General features: G+C 39.6%; 2 protein-coding genes across 3 annotated transcripts in view; one reads left to right on the forward strand and one right to left on the reverse strand.

Annotated features, from left to right (window-relative positions):
• Positions 1 to 127: 127 nt before the first annotated feature.
• ccnk (cyclin K) lies at positions 128 to 13,261 on the forward strand. Its single transcript, NM_001078855.1, has 11 exons — positions 128 to 198; positions 2,838 to 3,068; positions 3,763 to 3,844; positions 4,514 to 4,645; positions 5,762 to 5,867; positions 5,961 to 6,018; positions 8,311 to 8,480; positions 9,551 to 9,789; positions 9,944 to 9,977; positions 10,724 to 10,795; positions 12,505 to 13,261. The coding sequence occupies exons 2-11, from the start codon at positions 2,872 to 2,874 to the stop codon at positions 13,128 to 13,130; spliced, it is 1,716 nt and encodes a 571-aa protein (NP_001072323.1). The 5' UTR covers positions 128 to 198; positions 2,838 to 2,871; the 3' UTR covers positions 13,131 to 13,261.
• A 6,491-nt stretch (positions 13,262 to 19,752) lies between these two features.
• The window catches only part of ccdc85c (coiled-coil domain containing 85C), an 88,642-nt gene continuing 83,793 nt past the window's right edge, over positions 19,753 to 24,601 (reverse strand). The window contains exon 5 of one of the 2 annotated variants that reach the window (XM_018096313.2): positions 19,753 to 23,704. In XM_018096313.2, the coding sequence (XP_017951802.1) occupies positions 23,615 to 23,704 (90 nt within the window). In that variant the 3' untranslated portion in view covers positions 19,753 to 23,614. 2 annotated transcript variants of the gene reach the window in all.

Consider the following 24,601-nt stretch of genomic DNA (forward strand, 5'->3'; position numbering starts at 1 on the left):
ACTCCACCCACCTCCGCTTGACGCTACTAGTCGTAATTGGTTGCTTCAGTTATGTCTCCTTTCTTAGACATTCGGGAGGAGTATGGGCTGCGAGTAGTGACGTGATGCGGCCCATTTACTCCAAGATGGCCGCTGAAAGCTGCTTGTGCTGCTAGCGTCCTGGCTCCCGAGGGGAAGTAGCGTGTAGGCTGGTGCCTGGTAAGTGTGAGGATTGATTGCGGGGTCGGCTGCCATTCCCATTGCTTGAGCGTACAGTTACATACATATGTATATAATATATATAGCAATGATTTATGGGACGATTGCTGATAGGGAAAGGGACGGGGTCTTAGAAGAGTTAAGAGTGTAAGTACAAGGGAAGTTCAGGGCTGTTGGTGAAAGCATGTAGGGTTCATAGGGGTCTATTCATTGTTGCATGAACGGCGATTTTTGTGTTACCAACGCATTGCCTTTGGTTCCTAGGCCTCACTTGGGCCGCAGATTAGAAATAAGTGCCATATTCTGTTCAACCTGTAAGATGAAACTCGGGCCTCATTCCGCTACAGGACCTTCTGTCTGTCTGTCTGTGTTCCACGGGACCTTCTGTCTGTCTGTCTGTCTGTCTGTCTGTGTTCCACGGGACCTTCTGTGTGTCTGTGTGTGTTCCACAGGACCTTCTGTCTGTGTTCCACAGGACCTTGTGTCTGTCTGTGTTCCACAGGACCTTGTGTCTGTCTGTGTTCCACAGGACCTTGTGTCTGTCTGTGTTCCACAGGACCTTGTGTCTGTCTGTGTTCCACAGGACCTTGTGTCTGTCTGTGTTCCACAGGACCTTGTGTCTGTCTGTGTTCCACAGGACCTTGTGTCTGTCTGTGTTCCGCAGGACCTTCTGTCTGTCTGTGTTCCGCAGGACCTTCTGTCTTTCTGTGTTCCGCTGGACCTTCTGTCTTTCTGTCTGTCTTCTGCAGGACTTTCTGTCTGTCTTCCACGGGACCTTCTGTCTGTCTGTCTTCCACGGGACCTTCTGTCTGTCTGTCTTCCACGGGACCTTCTGTCTGTCTGTGTGTGTTCCACAGGACCTTCTGTCTGTGTGTGTGTGTGTGTGTGTGTGTGTTCCACGGGACCTTCTGTCTGTCTGTGTGTGTTCCACAGGACCTTCTGTCTGTGTGTGTGTGTGTGTGTTCCACGGGACCTTCTGTCTGTCTGTCTGTGTTCCGCTGGACCTTCTGTCTTTCTGTCTGTCTTCTGCAGGACTTTCTGTCTGTCTTCCACGGGACCTTCTGTCTGCGTGTCTTCCACGGGACCTTCTGTCTGCGTGTCTTCCACGGGACCTTCTGTCTGCGTGTCTTCCACGGGACCTTCTGTCTGCGTGTCTTCCACGGGACCTTCTGTCTGCGTGTCTTCCACGGGACCTTCTGTCTGCGTGTCTTCCACGGGACCTTCTGTCTGCGTGTCTTCCACGGGACCTTCTGTCTGCGTGTCTTCCACGGGACCTTCTGTCTGCGTGTCTTCCACGGGACCTTCTGTCTGCGTGTCTTCCACGGGACCTTCTGTCTGCGTGTCTTCCACGGGACCTTCTGTCTGCGTGTCTTCCACGGGACCTTCTGTCTGCGTGTCTGTCTGTCTTCCACGGGACCTTGTCTGCCACTTATGGCCTTTTTTTAGTGTGAGCTAAAAGTGTTAGGTTGTGTGGGAACTTTATGCTAAATGCTGTCATGTAAATTCAGATTGTGGTTGTTGGTATAATGTGTGTACATTTTATGTTCAGTGTTACTCAATGAGAAAAGACACAAGTTGGTCCAGGTGAAAAGTGCCCTTATCCTACTGTCAGTGTTTCCTATAGGGTTGTATGGCAAACCTGCAGCCTAAAGCACAAAGTGGTGACATAACTACACCTGCTTAAAAACACCTGTCTAAATGTAACTGGCCATACAGGTTGATAATACTTTTCAAAAAGATAGACAAAGTGCTAGAACTTTGAAAAGAAAACACATCCTAGTACAACTGTTTTTAAAAATGCCTGCTTTGTTATGGAAATTAAAATTAATCACATGATTGGGTGCAGCAGGTGTGGTTCTTTCTCTAGTTTTGCCACCCACGTGAACAATATCTGGAATTGATTTGTGTTATTGGCAGTATTGTAAGCATCTTTGTGTAGAGGGCTACCCATCACCTCCATACATGCTTCAGCTGCTGTTTGCCATAGATTAGTGTGGGTGGCATTGACATGTGTATGGGGCACTGCTTTCTACCTGATTGCAGTGAAGAGAGAATAATAAAGCATTAGGATAACATTTTTTGGGTTGAGATCCCTCTTAAGTAAGATCAGTCAGCAGAGAGTAACATTGCTTGCTATACTATAGGAAGGTCTCTATCTTACAAGAGCAGTAGCAAATTAGATACTCTCTCCCTGTAAAAGGTAATTAAAAATAAAACTGTTTTATTAAAATTGTAATATTGGTGTGCTGATCCTCCTGCTGATATACTGTAAATATATCAACAGTAACTCTGCCGGCACTCATGTTTAACAGATATCCAGTGTGCCTGGGTACAGCCTATGTTGTATAATAATTTAATCAATATAAGGCATAGGTCCATACTTGCTGTCTTAGGAAGCGTGACAACTTTTATTAAGTGCCTTTGTCAAAGTAAAAAAAAAAAGTGTCACTCACCTCCCTTCTTGCCACAGTTTTGTCATGCTTATTAAGACCTTTGAGTGCAGGCCAATGCCGTATATTGATTATATATACATTCATTTCCTGTTGTTACAGGTCATTTAAACACAAAAAGGTTTTTATTTCATATCGCAGACAGAATATTGTGAGCTTGTTTGCTTATGAGTTTATATTTCTTTTCAGATCTAACCTGTGTTTCAAAGGTAAAACTGCATCAATGAAAGAGAATAAGGAGAATTCTAGCCCTTCCACTGCTCCTGCAAGCCTGGACCATGCAAAGCCATGCTGGTATTGGGATAAGAAAGACCTGGCCCATACTCCATCACAGCTGGAGGGGCTTGATCCTGCTACAGAGGCAAGATACCGGAGAGAAGGGGCTCGGTTCATATTTGATGTTGGAACCCGACTAGGGTTGTATCCTTCACTGTAACTTGTCACTTTTCATCTGTATTTTTTTAAAGTATATTTAGAGTAAAATGATATTACATAAGATCTATCAATGACCTGTAAAATATTTACTTCTAAATATTAAATGTGTAATGATGTCCCATGACTTAGTACAGAAACAGTAACAACAAAAAATGAAAATGTATCGAAGTAATTAAAATGTAAACTGTTGCCCTGCACTGGTAAAAGACTGTGTATTTACTTCAGAAACCCTACTGTAGTTCATATAAACAAAACTGCTCTGTAGCTATGGGGGCAGCCATTCAAATTTAAATAGGGATAAATGGCACAGTTTACATAGCAGATAATGGAGAAGCTCTGTATAATACCATTGTATTCTACGTAGCATATCTGTTATCTGCTATATAACCTTTGTTTTTGCTTCCCTTTCCATCTTGAATGGCTGCCCCCATGCTTACACTTCAGCTTATTTATATAAACTAGTAGTGAGAGATCCAGCTGTAGGATGGAACACCCAGATGTGGAATTAATTCAGATTTAGGTTCCTATATGTAATATGCTCCTGGCTTTCTTTCTTAATTAGGTTCCTGTGCTTTAAAGTTTTTTTTTATTTGCAAATTTGGTCCTACACAATCTGACCCCAGCAAGATCATTGGCTTGATAATATTGTGGTGGTATATATTCTTAACTTTCAACATAGACATTATGATACCCTTGCAACTGGAATCATTTATTTTCACCGGTTCTACATGTTTCATTCCTTCAAGCAATTTCCTAGATATGTAAGTATTATATGTATTATGTTGAAATGTATAAAAAGTGATGGGATTAAAGTTTTCGCTTCAAACTGTGGATTTAATTTCTATGTTCTCTACTAAACTGATTGTTTCTAAATCAGATATGCATGACATTGCCCTTTTAATTTTTTTCCAATTTGATATTTTCTGTTTAGTGTTAGTCTGTGAGACTTGCTGCAGAATGTTATTCAGTTTTCCAAAGTACTGCCCTATTTTGCCCAGGTCAAAATCTTTTTTTTTTTTTTTAACTTTTGAAAGGTAATGAAAAACCCTCTCATTCCAGCTCCTTTGCTAAGGAAAGAATGAATCTCCATCTAATTTGCTTGTAACCTGGAGGAGGGGAATCATAAGGGTCTGTTTTAGCTAAGGGTCATGCATTTTGAATGTCTTAGGTATTCTCCTTCTCCTTTAACGGTTTGTCCCCCCCAAATACCGTGCTTTTATTTTTTGCTGCGCAGCTCTTAAGAAATACTGACCAGTTTAGCCAACTTGTCCCCTACTGGTATGCCTAGGTTCTAAAGTAAACTTATATAACTTGGCATAATGGGTAACTATACCAGTTACCCATTATGCCAAGTTATATAATTTTATGTAACAAGTTGTTGAATGATAAAAAACTGCATGATTAATCACTTTTTTAACATTTGGTTTCAGGTGACTGGAGCTTGCTGTCTTTTTCTGGCTGGTAAAGTTGAAGAAACACCTAAGAAATGTAAAGATATTATCAAAACTGCCCGTAGCTTACTAAATGATGTACAATTTGGCCAGTTTGGGGATGATCCTAAGGTATGCTCCTGAAAAATGTGTGAACCATACAGTTCCATGTAATATTTAAATTAATGTAAAAGTGTGAATTGGAATTTTTCAATTGTTACTGATTAACCTAAATAACTTTCAGTAATTCTGCTTTTGGGTTGGTACCTAGAAGTACTCTGTATACATTATACATATCTCCAAGGGCATTACATTGGCATATGTTCTAACAAGCTATCATTGCATAATCTTAAAATCCGTAAAAGGGCACAGGGATTGGGGAGGAAGGGGGTGCATTTATTTATCACTGACTAGGCAGACCCAGGTTTTCTTAGAGATTGCTTTTACAGTGTTTGGAAACTTCAAACCTTGTTACAAGTCTGGATATGTGTAGCTATTTTATTATTAAAAAAAATACTACTTGTACAGCCCCCAGAATAACATACCTTTCTTGCTGCATCTGGATTAATTTAGTTTCTCTATTACAGCCAGTTCAACTATATCTCTTTTTGGTCTTTCCTTGTCTAGTATGAAGCTCTGCTACCTTTTGTTTTCTGAGCACTCCTCTCTCTGACTATCATGACCTCAAAGAGCTGCCTACTGCACATGCCTGATTGATTTTCATTGAAGAAGAGGCACCTCTTAGAGGTCTTTGTAATGCAAAAGGTGGTGGAGCTTCATGCTAGACAAGAAAGTAAGTAAAAGAGCTGCAGTTCAGCTGCTTGTAATAGCATGCAGGAAGAAAATTATGTTAAAAACAATTTCTAATTCACAAACTTAAAAAATTGATAAATAAGCCCATAAATGTACATTGAACATACACACACAAAACATCCAATAAAAGTTAGGGGGCTCTGGCCAAGATGTTAAGGGTAACTGTTCTGACTATTCATTTTACATCTTTTGTAAATTAAACAAATAGTATGCATTTCTCAAAATACACTGTAGAATCTGTTAAATCGAAAACACTTTTAAATATCAAGTTACAGTTTAGCTATTGTGTTGTGACTTTATAAATACTGCTGCTTTTACTATATAGACTTTTCCCTTTTATTACCACAGCATGTCTTTTGTAGCAATAAACCATTATCTTTCAGTAACTGTATTTCTTACCTTATACCAGATAACTCGGTTTGTTCTGCTTTGTAGGAGGAAGTCATGGTCCTTGAGCGAATTCTTCTTCAGACAATAAAGTTTGACCTCCAGGTGGAGCACCCTTACCAGTTCCTTCTTAGATATGCCAAACAGTTAAAAGGTGCGGAGTATGTCCTAAAAGAAGAGCTTTGATTGTAGCCCTTGTGTTACTGCTTATAACATTTTTTTGTACTAATTTATTTAATTTTTTTAGGCGACAAGAACAAAATACAGAAATTGGTTCAAATGGCGTGGACTTTTGTAAATGACAGGTAAAGTACAGTTTATCTATTGCTTTTGAAAAAGGTACTAAAGTCCCAACTACCTTGCTATAGGTTATATTATATAGTGCATTGCTGTACATGCACTCTCCTTGCTTCTCTATAAGTTACAACCTTGATTCCTACAATCCCCAGGATACTCCTGTTTTGACAGTTTCCCCTCTGGTTCCAGGTTATGCAGTTTCATGTGATACCTGTTAATAATACAAAAGCAATATATGATGCAACAGAATCTAAAACTATGTATTTTGTACAGTCATACACAAGACTTTATTCCCCTGTGTACAGTGTAGTAATTAAGGGGTATATTTATTAGTGTTTAAGCCAACACCACAGGAGATGTTGCCCATAGCAACCAATCAGATCTTTGCTTTTGTTTTTATCTTGTAGGTGACCATTCAAATCTAATTGCTGATTAGTTGATATGGGCAACATCACCAATGGTGTTGGCTTACACTTAAATATACACTGCTCAAAAAAATAAAGGGAACACAAAAATAAGACATCCTAGATCGGAATGAATTAAATATTCTTATTAAATACTTCATTCTTTACATAGTTGAATGTGCTGACAACAAAATCACACAAAAATTATCAATGGAAATAAAATTTATCAACCCATGTCTGGATTTGGAGTCACACTCAAAATTAAAGTGGAAAAAAACACTACAGGCTGATCCAACTTTGATGAAATGTCCTTAAAACAAGTGAAAATGAGGCTCAGTGTGTGTGGCCTCCACGTGCCTGTATTACCTCCCTACAATGCCTGGGCATGCTCCTGATGAGGTGGCGGATGGTCTCCTGAGGGATCTCCTTCCAGACCTGGACTTAAAGCATCCACCAACTCCTGTACGAGACATGATGTCCCAGATGTGCTCAATTGGATTCAGGTCTGGGGAACGGGTGGGCCAGTCCATAGCATCAATGCCTTTGTCTTGCAGGAACTGCTGACACACTCCAGCCACATGAGGTCTAGCATTGTCTTGCATTAGGAGGAACCCAGGGCCAACCACACCAGCATATGGTCTCACAAGGGGTCTGAGGATCTCATCTCGGTACCTAATGATAGTCAGGTTAACTTTGGCGAGCACATGGAGGGCTGTGCGGCCCCCCAAAGGAATGCCACCCCACACCATTACTGACCCACTGCCAAACCAGTCACGCTGGAGGATGTTGCAGGCAGCAGAATGTTCTCCAAGGCGTCTCCAGACTCTGTCACATGTGCTCAGTGTGAACCTGCATTCATCTGTGAAGAGCACAGGGTGCCAGTGGCGAATTTGCCAGTGTTGGTGTTCTCTGGCAAATGCAAACGTCCTGCACGGTGTTGGGCTGTAAGCATAACCCCCACCTGTGGACGTCGGATCCTTAAAACACCCTCATGGAGTCTGTTTCTGACCGTTTGAGCAGACACATGCACATTTGTGACGCTTTGGAGGTAATTTTGCAGGGCTCTGGCAGTGCTCCTCCTGTTCCTCCTTGCACAAAGGCTGCTGGGTTGTTGCCCTTCTACGGCCTCCTCCACGTCTCCTGATGTACTGGCCTGTCTCCTGGTAGCGCCTCCATGCTCTGAACACTAAGCTGACAGACACAGCAAACCTTCTTGCCACAGCTCACATTGATGTGCCATCCTGGATGAGCTGCACTACCTGAGCCATTTGTGTTGGTTGTAGACTCCGTCTCATGTTACCACTAGAGTGAAAGCACCGCCAGCATTCAAGTGACCAAAACATCAGCAAGAAAGCATAGGAACTGAGAAGTGGTCTGTGTTCACCACCTCCAGAACCACTCTTTTATTGGAGATGTCTTGCTAATTGCCTATATTTTCTACCTGTTGTCTATTCCATTTGCACAACAGTATTTGCCAATCAGTGTTGCTACCTAAGTGGACAGTTTGATTTCACAGAAGTGTGATTGACTTGGAGTTACATTGTGTTGTTAAAGTGTTCCCTTTATTTTTTTGAGCAGTGTATATTCCCCTAAGGGGGTATATTTATCATGCTGTCTAAAGTGGAGTGAAGCATTTCTGGTGATGTTGCCCAGAGAAACCAAACAGCAATTAGATTTCAGCAGTTAGAAAACCAAAGCAAAGCATCTGATTGGCTGTTATAAGCAATATCACCAGTAAGTTTTACTCCACTTTTTACACAGCATGATAAATATACCCCTAAGTCTAATCTCTAGGTAAGCATGATCCCAGCTGAAGGGGATTGTGAGGGTTTCCAATTGCAGGATTGCTAATGAGATCTGACCATTTCCTTAATATGCTCTGTTAATCCTATTTAGTTTGTGCACCACACTGTCCCTACAGTGGGAGCCAGAAATCATAGCTGTGGCAGTTATGTATCTTGCTGGAAGGCTGTGTAAGTTCGAAATACAGGAGTGGACATCAAAGCCACTTTACAGAAGATGGTGGGAGCAGTTTGTCCAAGATGTTCCTGTTGATGTGCTTGAAGGTATATTTATTTGTAATGCAGTAGTTGCATATTTGTTGGATGGAAAAACTTTTGCACACCAGAAAATTTTGTGTCCCAAATTTGTCACATAGACCAAGCGTTACCCACTGCAGTCAGAGGTAGAATAAAATAAAACCACACCATTATTTTACACTATTTTCTTATGTGTAACCTCTAGTATGTTAATTACCTCTGGGGTCTTTAAGTCCCTTTTTATTTTATAGTTTGGAGCATTTCGGGACATCCCCATTTATTTATCTAAAAAATACAGAGGGTGTTTTGATGTAAAACATAGGGGGTGATTTATCAAGACACGAACGCTCGGAGTGTCCATTCGAACGTTCCGAGCGTATTTTTGCCGTTTTTTTTTTTTTTTTTTTTCATGCTTGCGCGAAAAATTCGGAAAGGTTCTGCCACTGTTTACAATCGTTTTGTGACGATTTTGTGACTTTCGGATCGCCAATACGTTATTATCGTGACTAATACGATTTTTTCGTAAGCATTTTCGTGATATTTGCGATATTCAGAAATTCTCGTATCCAATCCAAATTTTTCCCATTCCGGATTCGAACTCGTGTTTTAATGAATCGGCCCCACAGTGTCATTTTATGCTTTAGTCTGGCACAAAAAAAAAAGATTACAGGTATGGGATCTGTTAGCCAGAAATCCAAAATTCAGAATTATGGGAAAAGCAACCCGAATAGTGTCCATTTTAATATACATTTTTTTTTAAGTAGCTTTTACAGTGGCCTTTTTACTTTTTTTTTTTTTTTATTGTAGGTTTAATAAAATTTGGACATTGAAGGTGAACAACCTCTTTAACCCACCAACTACATTTCTTTTTAGACAGGTTTTTGGTGTTAAATATTTTATAGTCATTTTATAGACAATTTTATAGACATGCTCTTAGTGTTTTATATACACAAGCACTAATACATAGATTAGTATTGGAGGTGAAAGAGTATAAAATCAGACACTGTGAAAGAGCAAAGAGAAGACTGTTATTGAATGAAGGGTAAATAAAGTGTGGTTCTAACATGTTATTTTAATTTTATTTTTTTTTTCTCTAGACATTTGTCATCAAATCCTTGATTTATATTCTCAAGGAAAGCAACAGATGCCTCATCATGGAGCTCCGCAAACCTCCCCTCAGGTTCAGGCACAAATAGCTTCAGTTCAGCCTCAACAGCAGACCCAAAATGCAGATCTCCAAACAGCTCCTCAAAAAGAACAGCAACAGACCACATCCCAACAGCCCAAGAAGCCTTCTCCTCAGTCAAGCCCTCCAAAGCCAGTGAAGCGACCTTTGGTACAATTTATTTTTTGTTTACTCTTAGAAAAATGTGGATTTACTTGTTAATCAAAAAACATGGGCGTGCTCATCTGGCCAGTCATTTCCTTTCTGCCTTTTTTTGGTGCTAAACCAAAACGCAATCTAAATTATTGTTCATTTTGTTTTGTAGCCTACTTCACCAAAAGATGATAGCAAAGTAATAGGTAAGTGATTTCTTCATACTAGTCAGTTTTTAACCAGTTAGACTAATGAATAAAAAACTCAAGTGTCCTTGAACATGCACATAATTTTTATTGCAGTCCAGCAAACAATTACGTGTTACTCTAGGGACGGTCATAAATTAAAACTTTACAAACAATAGCAATTTATTGCATGTTAAAAGCAAAAAAATCCTTTTTCCATTCATGTTAAGACCTATAACCTGTACTAAACTCTTTGGCTGCATACCTTTTGGATTATCTGCCCAGAGTTCAACATTTTATATAATTTGCAACATCAATTTGTATTATTGTAAACAAGATCTTGCTCTGAGACCAGTTTTGTATCCCTACCCATGAGTTAAGGAATCCCTACTTTTGCAGTTTAAACTGCCTGATAGGTTATCTGATTTCTTTTTTTTTTTTTTTTTTTTTTTTTCTTCACTCCTGTTTTTCTCATTTAATGGTAGTAACTCTATGTAACTATGTAATTTTCTGTACAGCTTCCCTAGGTAAAAAGAAGGCTGCATTGTGTATTTCCCCCATAAGTGTCACATATATAACACCCATTGGGAGGATTTTGATTCATTGAATTGTTGATTTTTGTGCTTTTCCTTATTGGGATCTATAGGTTTCCTTTTGCTATGACTAGGAATTTCATTTCTCACATTATTTTGCTGCAAGGAAACATCTTTTTCTTTTCACACCAGTTTATTTTGTCTTCTTGTAAACCATATTTTGTTTATCTGCAGAACAACCACTACCTAAACTATCAAAAATTGAGATCTCGCATCCACCTTTACCTCCTGTTCTTCCTCCACCAGGTGAGAATTGGTTATTCATCTAAACACAGGCCCAGATTAGAGCCTTGTTGCAACTACAGAGATAAATGAATTAGGTTTCTGCAGTGTCTTATGCTCATTTTATGCACTGAGCCTGTGCTTTATTGGTCAGTTTCAAGGGACAAAACTTCTTTGCAAATCATTTACATAATAAATAGGACTTGTGTTAAAATTGTATTCTACTAATTTGAAAGTTGGACTGTTTTTTACTGACCTTACCCCCCCCCCCCCCCCCCCCCCTTTCTTCATAAACAGAGCAATTAGTTCAAACAAATCCTTCCCTTATTTATGCAGCAGCCTTTGAGAAGCTCATTATTGGGGGCTACTCAATTGACTGGTAAGGAGAACTAAACCCTAAAAATGAATATGGAGAAACATGTCATATTTTATATAATGAACTTATTGAACCAGCCAACATCTCTATAGTAGTAATAATCCATTCTTTTAAAGTTGTCACAGGGGGTTGACCATACTAGACATTTGTGTTAGAAGTGCCTGCGACACTCATGCTCAGTGCGCTCTGAGCAGCTATTGAGAAGCTAAGCTTAGGGGTCTGCGGAAATTATCAAGCAAAGAAAATGATGTTTGTCTGTCATAAGCTGATCCTAATGGCCTGACTATTAAAATCTGATGCTAATAGCACTGGTTTCAGAGCCATGCAGTAATCCGTTAATTACTAATCAGCCTTATATTGTGACATTTATATCCTATAGATAAAGTATATTGTGAATCAGCCCTAAACTTGGTAACTGATAGCAGCACAGAGCATGTGCAGGGAATCGGCAGAAAAGAAGATGGGGAGCTACTGGGGCACAGAACTTCCCTGCTAAAGGCTGGGGTGCCTTGGGCTGGTACAGAATCACAAAACATAATTTACAACATTTCAAGCCTACATTTTTAAAGAAGCTTAAAGGAGAACTAAAGCTTAACTAAAGTTCTGTTCAGTCAGAAAGTACTAAAGTGAAATTGGCTTAATTGTTTAGTGCAAGAAATAACAAAAAAAAAATGGATATTTCCTAATTAAAAGAAATGGCAAAAAGTATGTTCAGCACATGCCCTATTCATTGAGTTCATGTTGGTGTATAACTATGCAGTAGTGCTTTCTGGCAGAGAAACTGACATTCAGAGGCAGGCATCTATAAAGAATAATCCCTGCTGATAATTGGGGATGTATTGAATCCAAGATTCAGTTTGAAATTCACAAAGTCTAAACCCACACAGGCCAGTTTACTAATTTTTGTGGTTGAGGAAAAGAAAATTGGGATTAAAATGTATTTTTTTTCCCTTGAGCATATGCTTAATTAACACTAGTGTGAATTTCATTTTTATAATTTTCAGTGTTGAATGTTTCAATAAACTGAGAAAATAAAGTTTCACAATGGATTTGTTTACATCCAAATTGAAACTGTTGCAAGATTTGGTAATTTTGTTTTGTTTTTTTATCATCTTTCTAAAAATGCTTGCTGGCTTTTCAGCTGAAAACTATTGGAATTTTCACAGGACATCACCTGTGCATAACTTATAATTTCAGATAATCTGAAGAATATTGCTAGGTGTATAGGGTGCTTTTGTTATTGGAATATTTCTCCTTTTTTATTACATGAGGAGAATTCAATAATGCCAAAATATTCTGCTGAATTTGATTTTTCCTTTCAAAGATAAAACATTGTTTTCTCCTATTTTAAACACAGAACGAAAACCTCTGGTCCCTAGTATTGCTGTGAGCGAAGGAGATCCTGCAGTTGCTTTAGAACCAGCAGAACATACAAAGATCCAGATTCCTCCTCCAGCCCATCCTGCTCCTGTTCACCAGCCTCCACCTATACCTCATCGACCGCCACCTCCTCCACCTGCTAGCTATATTACGGGGATGTCTACAACCAATTCATACATGTCTGGAGAGGGTTACCAGAGTTTACAGTCCATGATGAAGACTGAAGGGCCAACTTATGGAAGTCTCCCCCCTACTTATGGGCCCCCTGCTCATTTGCCCTATCATCCTCATGTCTTTCCACCTAATCCTCCACCCACTGTACCACCGCCACCACCACCTTCTTCATTCCCACCTCCTAACATTCCTCCTCCTACACCTGTTTATCCACCACCTCCAGCATACAACCCCAATTTTCCTCCTCCTAGACTGCCACCCACTCATACAGTTCCCAGTCATCCCCCTCCAGGAATTGCCATGCCACCAACCTCCTATCCTCCTCCTGCTGTCCCACCGGGTGGGCAGCCTCCTGTTGTACCTCCTCCAATTCCACCACCTGGGATGCCACCAGTTGCAGGGCTGGGCCGTGCTGCTTGGATGAGATAACCATGCTTTCTTGCTATCATATCTAAGCTTTTCACTGCAGGGGGAGAGTTTTAATCCCTGATTACATTTTTTTATTGCCCATCATAAAAACACTGGTTAATACCAATTAAAAAAGCAGCTTTCTAAAACTAGAAGAGACTGAAGTTTCTATAATTTACTGTCTACTGCAAGCAGATGTTTAATCCTTTGAAATAGTGTTAGTCTCTTTTCTTTAGCTTGTTGAAATGTGTACAAGGATGCAAAATGAAAATACATAATGTAAGCTTCATATTATGGAAATAAGGAAGGCTTCTTAATCTTATCAATTAGATGTTCTAATATAAATTTACTCTTCAGTTCTTCAGTGCCCCCCCTTACCTCCCAGCAATCTGTCCCACACATGTAGGCAAAGGGAGAGAAGACCACTGGTGGGAGGTCCATGTGCAAGCTGCATTTAGAGATTCATTTCATTGTTTAAGAAATGAAGTTCCTTATTTCCAAAGGGTGAAGTAGTATATTTTTGTCTTTATAATCTCTCCCCTTCAACTGTTCAAAAACAAGATACTTTCCAGCATATTGTAAGAATGTATATAACGGACTCCAGAAGTGTCTCTAGCAACATCATAGGGGGATTTTAGTAAAAGGCTGATTATGGGGACTCTTGCAGCTTCAGATGCTATCTTGAAACTGCTTTCAACATTTGTATTCCTGCCTATGGCACTTGCTTTAGCCACCACCTTTATGCCCCCTTGCTACTGAGACCTAGAGCAGGAATTCCACTTTACAACCACAGAGGGGAAGCAGGCAAGGACTTGGAAAGCAGGTTTTTTGGGTTTTTTTTTTTTGCATTTTGTTTATGCTTTGAATACTATGGACTGCTCCCTGTTGAGAATATTTTGAAGCCATATTGGCTGAGATAAATGTATATATATGTTTGAGATTTCAGATGTTGGTTCTAGTCGGTAAAAAAAAAAAAAAACTGAAACCAAGTGACTTTTTCTTGTTTTCTTTGTTTTGTTCTTTGTAATACTGACTTTAACAAATGCTTGTAAATAGGTTTTAATGGAAAGCAGAAATGTAACAGCATATCCCTTTTGTTAACAAATGTTGTGCCTTAAGTAGTGCTCTTCAGTGCTTCCTGTAACACGCTTAGAGTGGCTGGCAATATCTAACTGTGACCCTACACATTTTTTCCTGATTATTTCTAAAACACTGGCATTGAATTAGTTCTGATATTGTATTATGTTTAAAAAAAAAAAAAAAACTTCAACAGTATTTGTTTGTTTGTTTTGCTTATTTAGTCCCGGCATTGAGATATTTAGATATTTTGTGAAGCCGACTGTTGGCGCTTTGAGTTGTAGGTTTATTAATGGTTTTGGTTCGGGCATTAGTTTATAGAAAGGCAAATGCTAGCTAATTGCCCTTTGATTTGAGAATTATCTGCCAATCAATGTGTTGTGATACAGGTTTTCTTAATTTCTGTTCCACAGTTTTCAATATTTATGATAAAACCAGTTGTGGTCTCCAGAGAGAGGATTGAAATAAATGGGAGTTGACTATTTTAAGTTTGGGATTTAGGTAATTCTTATGTAGCTCTCTTTCAATGTAGTTTCGTATTTTTCCATCCAAACATAACCATAAAGATGGCTACTTGACTGACTGGAGAATGCATGGAATGCTGGGATACAAGACAACTGAGAGTAATTTCTTGCTCTTCTTAAAGGGGATCTATTGCAAAAATTAAAATTTTAACATAAGCGTCATCTGACTTAAATAAGAAACTTTCTGAATCTCACCAATTAAAAATACCGTTTCTAAAAATAACCAAGTTACACTCTCCGCTCTCATGTGTCTCTTCATGCAGTAGGCAGAGTTTTGATACAAAAGGTTGTATTAAACCTGTCTAAGTTGCGCCTTTTCTCTAGAAGCTCACTCTTTCAAAATAACCAGCTTTGTTTCTCTACATGCAGGATTTGTGCTGAAGTTATTTTGTTTGTGTAGAAAGTAAGTTATTTGAGTTAACTGTAGCATATCTGCTAGGAAAGGGAGCCGCCCCCTCCACAAACATGTATCAGACTTGCCCATCAATCAAAATCTGACTCCAATTTCTATTTAAAAAAAAAAAAAAGAGGTTGCTGAGAGGGGGGAAGTTAAGGGTAACTTATTGCAAAAGCGGTACAGAATTTTTTACTTGTGTATATTTAGTAAGTTACATATTTCAGTAAGACAAAGCTTATATTATGTTTTCATTTTTGCAATAGTTCCCCCCCTAATGCTGTTCAGTGATCCAGCCTAAGCTCTGGTCTAATTCTGACAGAATCTTTGGAACATTGAGTTGCATCTGATGGACTTGATCTTCAGTACTTGGATCACATCTGCCTAGAAGAACGTTTGTAAAATTACTCCTACACCATGTGCACAGCTGCTACGTAGTTACCCAAGAGACTTAAAAGAACAGTAACACCAAGAAATGAAAGTATTTTAAAGTAATTAAAATGTAATGCACTGTTGTAAGATTGTGTAGTTGCTTTAGTTTATATAAATAAGCTGCTGGGTAGCCATGGGGGCAGACATGGAAAAAGGAGAAAAGCCAGAGGTTAAATAGCAGATAACAAATAAGCTCTGTAAAATACAACGGGTGTTGTAGCGATGCACTGAATCCTATATTTTAGGATCTGGCGAAATTGTGAATTCTTTGGCCAAATCCAAATGCTAGTTTGCATATTCTAAATTTTCAACACCCGTGTTTGTGGGAAAAAAAGCCAATGATTTTAAGGCCAGAGGTGTGGATTTGGCTGAATCCTGGATTCTGTGCATCCTTAATTTTAATTACTTTTATACATTGCCAATGCTTGGTGCTAATGTTCCTTTAAAGATGTTTTACAACAAAATATGTACCCATCTAATCAGCACCTGCAACTGGCAAGCTTTGGTAAATTCTGTTTTTCTGCCCCAATGTCCTCCTGAGGGTACAACATACTGTATATGTGGATTCCCAAATCCGCTGCCTCTTCCATGGGCTTGGTCTGTGAGTAAAGCATGCTGTGTTCTGCATGCGAGCCACTGGGTGGCAGCATTGTGTGCTAGAAATATTGGCCTCTTTCCTCATAACCTGACTATAACAGTTGGCTTAGTCCTTAAGCAAAAACAGCCAGAGGTTTCTAAGTAGCCTGTTGTAAAGATTTTCCATATGAAGATCTTCCGAGGAGCCTCCCTTTGTGTGCATGAGTCTGTTATTACAGGGATTATATCCTCAGAAATGTTTTGCCAATAGACAAAATACATAGTATAGTGAATGGGCGGCATTTGATATTTTTTTTTTTATTATTATTTAAAACCGTTAACTACTTTTCTGCTTGGATATTTCAAGGTCTACACATTATGTTCTACTCTCGCCAGGCACAGATTCCTCATATCCCAACACTGCAGCCTATTGAATTTGCAACACAAGAAAAGTAGAAGAAATAAGGAAAAGGCATCTGATGAATTCCTTCTATTTTTCCTTATATTTGTGCAAATGTTTGTCCTTTTAAACAGAACACAGATGAGACTTTTCCCAAACTTTAACTGATAACAGGCAAGATGCTGTGAGGTGCCAGGGGGTGAAATATTGCAGCATTATAGCCATGCGAATCCTTAACCAGTTACCTGGTGCCAACTGTGACTTCCGTTGGAGTCTATTGTAGTCCTTGGGTAACTGCATGGCTCTGGCAGTGGCCAGCAGTAAATGGGTTACGAGCAGTGTAACCATAGAAACGTATGGGCATATTTATCAATTTTCAAATTTGTTTCAAGAGAATAAACTCACATATTAAATGGTTGCTTATTTATTAATAAGGAAGCTTCAAATAAAAAAAAAACTCTATATCTTGAATTTTTTGAGTTTACTACCTGTAAAAAAAAATTTGAGTGTGAGAATATGCCATAACTTTGCCTAGGACAACTCCTAATAACTTAAGAGTTTTAGAACCATAACTAGAATTTGAGTTTTTTAAAGTGCAAAAAAACCCAAATTGAGTAAAAAAAAAAAAAAAAATCAATCAAACTGGATTGTTGATAAATTCCAGGCAGTGTCATTCTGTGGCTACTAAAGCAAATAAAGTGCTGTCTTGTATAAAAAAAAGGGCATTGACTCAAGGGATGAGAACATAATTTTGCCCCTTTATAGGTCCCTGGTAAGGCCTCACCTTGAGTATGCAGTGCAGTTTTGGGCTCCAGTCCTTAAGAAGGATATTAATGAGCTGGAGAGAGTGCAGAGACGTGCAACTAAACTGGTAAAGGGGATGGAAGATTTAAGCTATGAGGTTAGACTGTCGAGGTTGAGGTTGTTTTCTCTGGAAAAGAGGTGCTTGCGAGGGGACATGATTACTCTGTACAAGTACATTAGAGGGGATTATAGGCAGATGGGGGATGTTCTTTTTTCCCATAAAAACAATCAGCGCACCAGAGGTCACCCCTTTAGATTAGAGGAACGGAGCTTCCATTTGAAGCAGCGTAGGTGGTTTTTCACGGTGAGGGCAGTGAGTTTGTGGAATGCCCTTCCTAGTGATGTGGTAATGGCAGATTCTGTTAATGCCTTTAAGAGGGGCCTAGATGAGTTCTTGAACAAGCAGAATATCCAAGGCTATTGTGATACTAATATCTACAGTTAGTATTAGTGGTTGTATATATAGTTTATGTGAGTGTATAGATTGGTAGGTGTGGGTTGTGTGTGCTGGGTTTACTTGGATGGGTTGAACTTGATGGACTCTGGTCTTTTTTCAACCCTATGTAACTATGTAACCCCCTAAAGCTGGCCATACACGCACCGATAATATCGTATGAAACCTCATTTCATACGATATTCGGTGCGTGTATAGAAAGTCGGTGAGTCGACCGGTATCGCAGGAAGCTGCTGATATCGGTCGACTCGCCGATCATCCAGGTCAGAAATTTGATCGGGCGCCATAGAAGGCGCCTGAGCAAAATCTGCCATCAGGGCTGAATCGGCAGAAGGAGGTAGAAATCCTATTGTTTCTACCTCCTTATCTGCTGTTTCAGCCCTGACGGTGTGTGGCGGATCTGACGATGTTTCGTCAGATCGCCACGTGTGTGGCCACCTTTACTGTAGTCACTTTGCCCCCAATGAGATTAGCATGAGTAATACAGAGAGTTGTACCTCACTGTATGCTGCACTGCCTCGTTCCCCAAAGCTGCATACAGATGGGGTGGGCTCTGGAACACACTTGTTATGCTATTCAGACTAAGCGGTCTATGAAGTGCAATTGGCATGTATTTTTTGACAATTCCAGATTCATTGCAGATGCAAACGGGTGATTCTCTTGATGCAATTTGGCTGCGCCTTCTGCAGTTGTGTGCAATATGAGAATATGGATTTGTATGTGCTTAGTCACAAATCAGGTGAACTTAAACCAAATATTTCTTACCTGCTTGCCGCCATTTCTAGTGTACGAGTGGCACATGTACCCTATTCTTTTAATGGAAGTGTGTTGTACCATTTGCTGCAGGATGCTGAGGGAACCCTGGAGCTAATACCTGTCAGGAGGTGCTCCAGGGTTCCTATGCATTGATAGACACAGCAGTGCCCAGCAAAGAAGGCAGAAAGGACTAAGCAGCACCAAGTGCAACTATAGGGAGGAGCAAGGGGCACAATTTGGCACAAGTACCTTTAATGGAAGTGGATTTAGGTGCAACTCACTGGAGGGAAAAGTGCCCAATACACTTGCAGATGTGAATGAGCCCAAAGGCTAATGTAGCGTATTCTCAGCAAGCTGAAAAACACTTGTTGATAATACACCCCTACGTTTCAAAAAACTTCTACTTGTGCCTGCAATGGTAAGCATTGAATATGCTCAGGTGCAGCTAACTTTGCCCATAATGTTGGAATGAAAGCACTGTCATTCCAGAGGAGTGTTTGCAGAGCAGCCAAAGAGGTGCAATAACAGTTGCCTGGTGTCCAGGATCAATATGGTGAGCTTGGTTATTGCCAGTAACCAGCCTTATGCTATTCTGCACTGCTGCCCCTCTTCCCTCGTACTGTCTCACACATGCGGTTTTGTATAGGCAGTGTCCGGAGCCTGCTATATCTGCACTATTTATGTATGCCCTAAAACTGCAGTGTACATTGGTGTGTGTGTGGGTTATTGTAATGTGCTGAACTTCAGCTAAACATCTTGCATCAGTGTGCATTCAGTTGGGCTGACAAAAATGTGGAGACAATGTGTGAACTTCCATAACAAAACCTACACAATTTCATATATTAAAAGGAAGCCAAGCAGTCTCCTTCTGACTCCACCCTACTACCTTTGGCTGGCTTTAGGAGATATTCGCCTTGTTCCAAGCTTTATTCTGTGACTGGACTTTGCTCTCCAGAGAATCAGTGCACCCCCCACTCTTATAAAAAGCACATGTGCTTAAAGGTGTTTTCCATGCAGCTGAGGATCCAAAGATTGTTAGTGTGGCCAGCTCATGTAGAACCACTGCTCTGTACAAATAATTTGAATGTGGGCCTGAAGAAGTTGCTTGTTTATTCTATAGGTTAGGAACCGATTGAGCCAATTTGCAGACTAGTTTGGCCAATAGTGAGATTAAGCATAACACAATATCAGGGTTACTTTCATAATACACAGAAATACAGGCAGAGTTCTAATAAACAAAAAAAACCTCTTTAATCTGAGCCATTGGGGGGGAAAAATAAACCATAGGTTATTGTCTTTAACAAAGCAGAGAAAGGGAAGGTTTGGATTGAGGAGTAGAATTGTTGAAATAACAAAAGAATTCTCTTTCCATTAAGTACTTTCTACACACGAGGGCAGCATTGCTGAACTGAACACTTGGCTTAGAATAAAACCATTGCCAAAGAGGAAAGCTCTCTCCTTGTACAACACACAGCCGCCACATACTGTAAGGAAAGGATAGATAACCCATGATCCTATTACAGGTCTGCCTGGGAGTTTTTATGTGTATCTTTACTTACAGAGAGAAGCATATGGAGATGTCTATAATGGGTTTGTAAGCATAAAACAAATGAGTTCTATCAGGAAACACTCTCATAATACAATCACTGTGAACAAGGTTTGTGCTCTGTCTAATCCCTTGGGGACTGTGTATCTACACTTGCCACTGGTGATCTGCTAGCGGTACATCTCCCCCACTATATACAAAAGGGGCATCCAGTGTTGTGATAATGAAGAGGTAATAAACTAATGTCAGACACCCCAAGCGAAACAGCATAAATGTACTAAAAAGAATCAGTGTATGCTACTGCTGGTGCCACAGTACAATATGAGCAGATACAGCTTATGGCCGTGGATAGGATGCCCTATCTTTTAAGCCATTTCTTTTTGTTGGAGGTATTGTGATGGCAAATCAAATCATTTCTCACTGGAATATTAAATAAAACCTGTTACTTTGTGGCTTGAAATCCAAAGTGCAAATGCACTGGCACCTTTTAATTAGCTACTGAGATGGGCCGATTGGTGCGCAATCCATTGCAACTGGATGGCACTGCATGCACCGGCGGCCAAATGCAGAAAAGCGTTTCTTTGTTATTTACTGTCCCGTCCAGAAGGTTATGCTACCTTGAAATTCTGAGAGTGAAAGGATTGCTCAGGGTGCTTTTCTTAGCACTTTTGAAATTCATATTACATTTTTTTTAGTCGAAGTGTTATTTATGTTTTTTAATAACTGCCAATATAAGTTTTGTATCAACTGCACCACCTGCTGGTCAGCTCCTCTAAATGTACAGTCAAAGACATCCAAATGTACAGTCAAAGACCCTGGAATTTCAAGTACACAAAGGCCAAAATAGCATCCCAGTAAATAGTGACTGTCTACGGCATCTTCCAGCAGCTTCTCTGGAATTAGCCAGAATCCACTGCTCAGGAAGGAGATGGGCAAGGGCATCTGAGACTACTGATCTCTTTCCTGAGCAAAGCAACATCAGAACACTTTCTCTGTTTTCCTTCTGAAGGTACCTCTCCTTCACTGTACAGTTTCAGGAACTGACCAGCAGGTGGCGAAGTTACAAAATTATTTTATTGGCAGTTAATAAAAACTCAAATAGCTCTGAAACTGAAAAAAATAAATGTCAATTGCAAAGTTGCTTAGAAATGCACCATGAGCATATTTACATTCAGAATTTTTAAGGTTTACTAATCCTTTAAAACCTACCCAAAAATTCCTAAAATGCTAGAAATAAAACACCTTTGCTTTTTTAATCTCAACATACGGATTTATATCTCTCAGTTAATAAGCAATTGCTTGAATAAAATAAGAATCCCAAACTATGGGGGGAATCTAAAATTGCAATAACAAATATTTGAACAGAAATCAAATACACTGCCATAATTCCTCACAATGGAAAGGCCAGATCCTCATTTGGTTTCTTTTTGTCTTTTTTCTTTTATTTAGAAAAAAATAAAAAAAATTCCTCTAGGAATCAATTTGCTATATATGCACATATATATATATATTGTATATAGAAATATAGAGAGAATTAGGCTTCTATTTGCACATAGTCTGTAGCTCCCTGAAAAGGGTTGAACTAAGCAGAACTTGTCGCCATGCCCTACAGGGGGAGCAGAGTGAATAATGCTCCGAATGATACCATGTAGTGCACTGCTTGTTCCGATATGTAGCAACACATCAAACCCACCCAGGACTTTCTGCCATTCCTGTCTAAAATAAACTAAATTCATTTCACACATTAAAAAGAAATATCTTGTTACTGAAATAATAATTCTAGTTAACATGCTGGTAAGGCGGCTGCTACCAGTGACGCCCCATGTGGAAGCCAGCAGTGTCATTAACGGATCATTTGCCAGAGTCCTATTGGTCTCATGGAATAAATGAATAAAACTGGATCCATCTCATGAGTCCTATGAATCGTATACAGAGTGTACTAATACTGTGACTGAATCCCAACACATAGGATTTAGCTGAATCCTTAACATCAAGCCAAACTAAATGAGACTCTAAACTGCTGGATGCAGGGGCCTTCAGTAGGCCTAAAAGCCTGGACAGAGTCTCATGCAGCTTTAAGGCTATTTCTGTTTAACGTCTCCGGAGAGTTTGTGGCATTGAGACTGACTTTGCTGCCAAAGTGCATTATGTAGCCATGGGTACCTAGGGGAACACAGACTGTTCCTTAAACAACCTGAGAAGCTGTCTGACCACGTCCCTGGATAGGCTGAAGGCCAATGTAACACACAGAACTTTTCAGCTGGAGCTTTGTTTCAGCTCATGTGATCATATATCAAACATTATCAGGGACACAGTTGGCAACAAAATAAATTCCAGTGGAAACAATAGGATTATTCTCCTGGAAAACCCAAAACTGTAATTCTGCTTTGTAGTGCTTGTGTTTTTCAATGGGACAATCTTTGATATATAACTACCTGCTAGTGATGAGTGTCAGGGAAAGTCGACATCCCTTTTACAGGCAAAGATTCCACTACCTCAAAGGGATCACGTACAAATTATTCAATGTGAATTGAACATTCTCTGACACTCGCCCAACAAAGCTCCCCAGTGCATCTCTAAATGAATGCATTCCAGTTTTAGGCTGACTTGTAGCTAAAATTTATAATACATTTTAATATTTTTTTTTTTTTTTTAAATAAATTAAAAATAATATAGCCACAAATATCTCCATGCCTCTACATTACTTACGGTATCTGAACTAGAGTGGGTTTCCAATAAGCAAAATACTTTGCTTTGACCCTTCTGCCAACACTCAGACTTGCCTGCTACTGAAGGTCTGATACAACCGGTTCTTTTGCAAATATCACAAAGCACTATTTTATACAGGAAAAACCCTCACTGTAACTATTTTCTTTTCTTTTCTTTTCTTAACTCCCAAAATTCTTCTGATGAAGAACCATGATTCATTTCACCTTAGTAGCAGTTGGTGGTAGGTAATGGCTAACACATCTCCTGTGTCTAGAGAAAGGTTTATCATAAAGAAACCAGACATTCCCATTGTTACCCTACCCAGAACGACTCTATACCACTATTATATCTAGTACAATGCTGGGATTGCTTCCAAGAACTCTTGCTATTGGCTAGTTCTTAGTATGCTCCAGGTCCGTTGAAGTGTTACAGATGATGGTCAGTATCAGGTTGTTGCCCCTTGTTCCACAAACACATGTGCCTAACCCTAAGCACAGAGCCAGACCTCTGAGTGATCTATTTAACAGCAGTGTGCAAACTGAGAAACACAAGTTATGATAAGTAAACAATTTATCAAATGAAACCACGATTACAGCTAATTCACAGGTTAGTGTTTTTCTTTCTACCAGCTTTTAGCTTCGTTTATCTACAGTCTGTACAGCAAGTGATCTACATAACAAAATATGTATTCTTTTCTCTTCAGGGGGTCAGACATATTTACAGCATATTCGGCCAGTCCTCCTGGTAATATAATCAGCCATATTTACAATATCCACATTTTATTACGGAAAATGTGCCTTCTTGAGATGCTTCTTTCAGAGCTTTCTTGGCTCCTACAAGGGTCCTTTGAACTGGTTGCCAGAAAGGTGTTGTCGGATGGATGGTTTCGAATTAGTGGCGTCTCCCAGCTTTCGCCAGACCACCTGCAGCAGAATAGACATGTCAGTACAGACCCCAGAAAAACTGCCTTTTAGTACAAGAAAAGACGTGGGTTCTAAATGTTATATCTGTTAAAGGGGGTATTTTGTTGTAATGTATTCTATCATGTAAACCAGTGAAAGAGTGTAAAGCTGTAGCAAGCAGTGCAAAGGCAGCCGGCAGAGCAATGAGAAGAGTATGAAAGTGAAGCAGGATATTGAGTTGCTCTTGTTATATCACATTACACTTGCAGCAGCTCTACGGCTCTCCAATCACAAGGCTTTGGCACCGCTTAGTTATTAATGTGTATCCAGCAAAATTCTACTGTGTATATGGAAGAGTAACTGGCACACACAGGGTGCAGGGGATCACACAGAATAGCACACAGTTTCCTGCCTAGCACACACTGACACCTGAATATAGCTGCAGAGGGGAACACAGGAAGATGGGGTAAGTCATATAACATTCATGTGCACCAGGATGCTATGTTCAGGCAGTAAGTCCTTTAAATGGTACACATTCCTTCATTACAATACTCTTATTGCATGACCTGAACAAAAAACCATTGTTTTACCACTCTGATGGGCATTTAGAATGGAATGTTAGGTGTACAGTCAGATCCAGAACATGCAATCATTACTTTAGCTGACAAGGAACAGCATGCAGAACCCAAAACATTATTAATATGGAAAAAAAAAACACTATATATATAATATATATATATATATATATATATATATATATATATATGTATGAAGGATTTTTGTTGTTGTTTCTCTCTTAATTGTGGTACTGGGACAATAGTAATGAGCAAGCTGAGTAATCAAAAGAAATTTATGAATAATTAACATTCCCTGGGCTATTCCACAGTAAGAGCCCACCTTGTTTTTGTTTTCCACAAT

Source organism: Xenopus tropicalis, chromosome 8 (genome assembly GCF_000004195.4).
Source record: "Xenopus tropicalis strain Nigerian chromosome 8, UCB_Xtro_10.0, whole genome shotgun sequence".
Classification (NCBI taxonomy): Eukaryota; Metazoa; Chordata; class Amphibia; order Anura; family Pipidae; genus Xenopus; species Xenopus tropicalis.

Coding starts and splice junctions, on each gene's coding strand:
- ccnk (NM_001078855.1), top strand. CDS start 2,872: ATGAAAGAGAATAAGGAGAATTCTAGCCCTTCCACTGCTCCTGCAAGC. Junction 5,868..5,960: donor ATATGCCAAACAGTTAAAAG/GTGCGGAGTATG, acceptor TAATTTTTTTAG/GCGACAAGAACAAAATACAG. Junction 6,019..8,310: donor TGGACTTTTGTAAATGACAG/GTAAAGTACAGT, acceptor AATCCTATTTAG/TTTGTGCACCACACTGTCCC.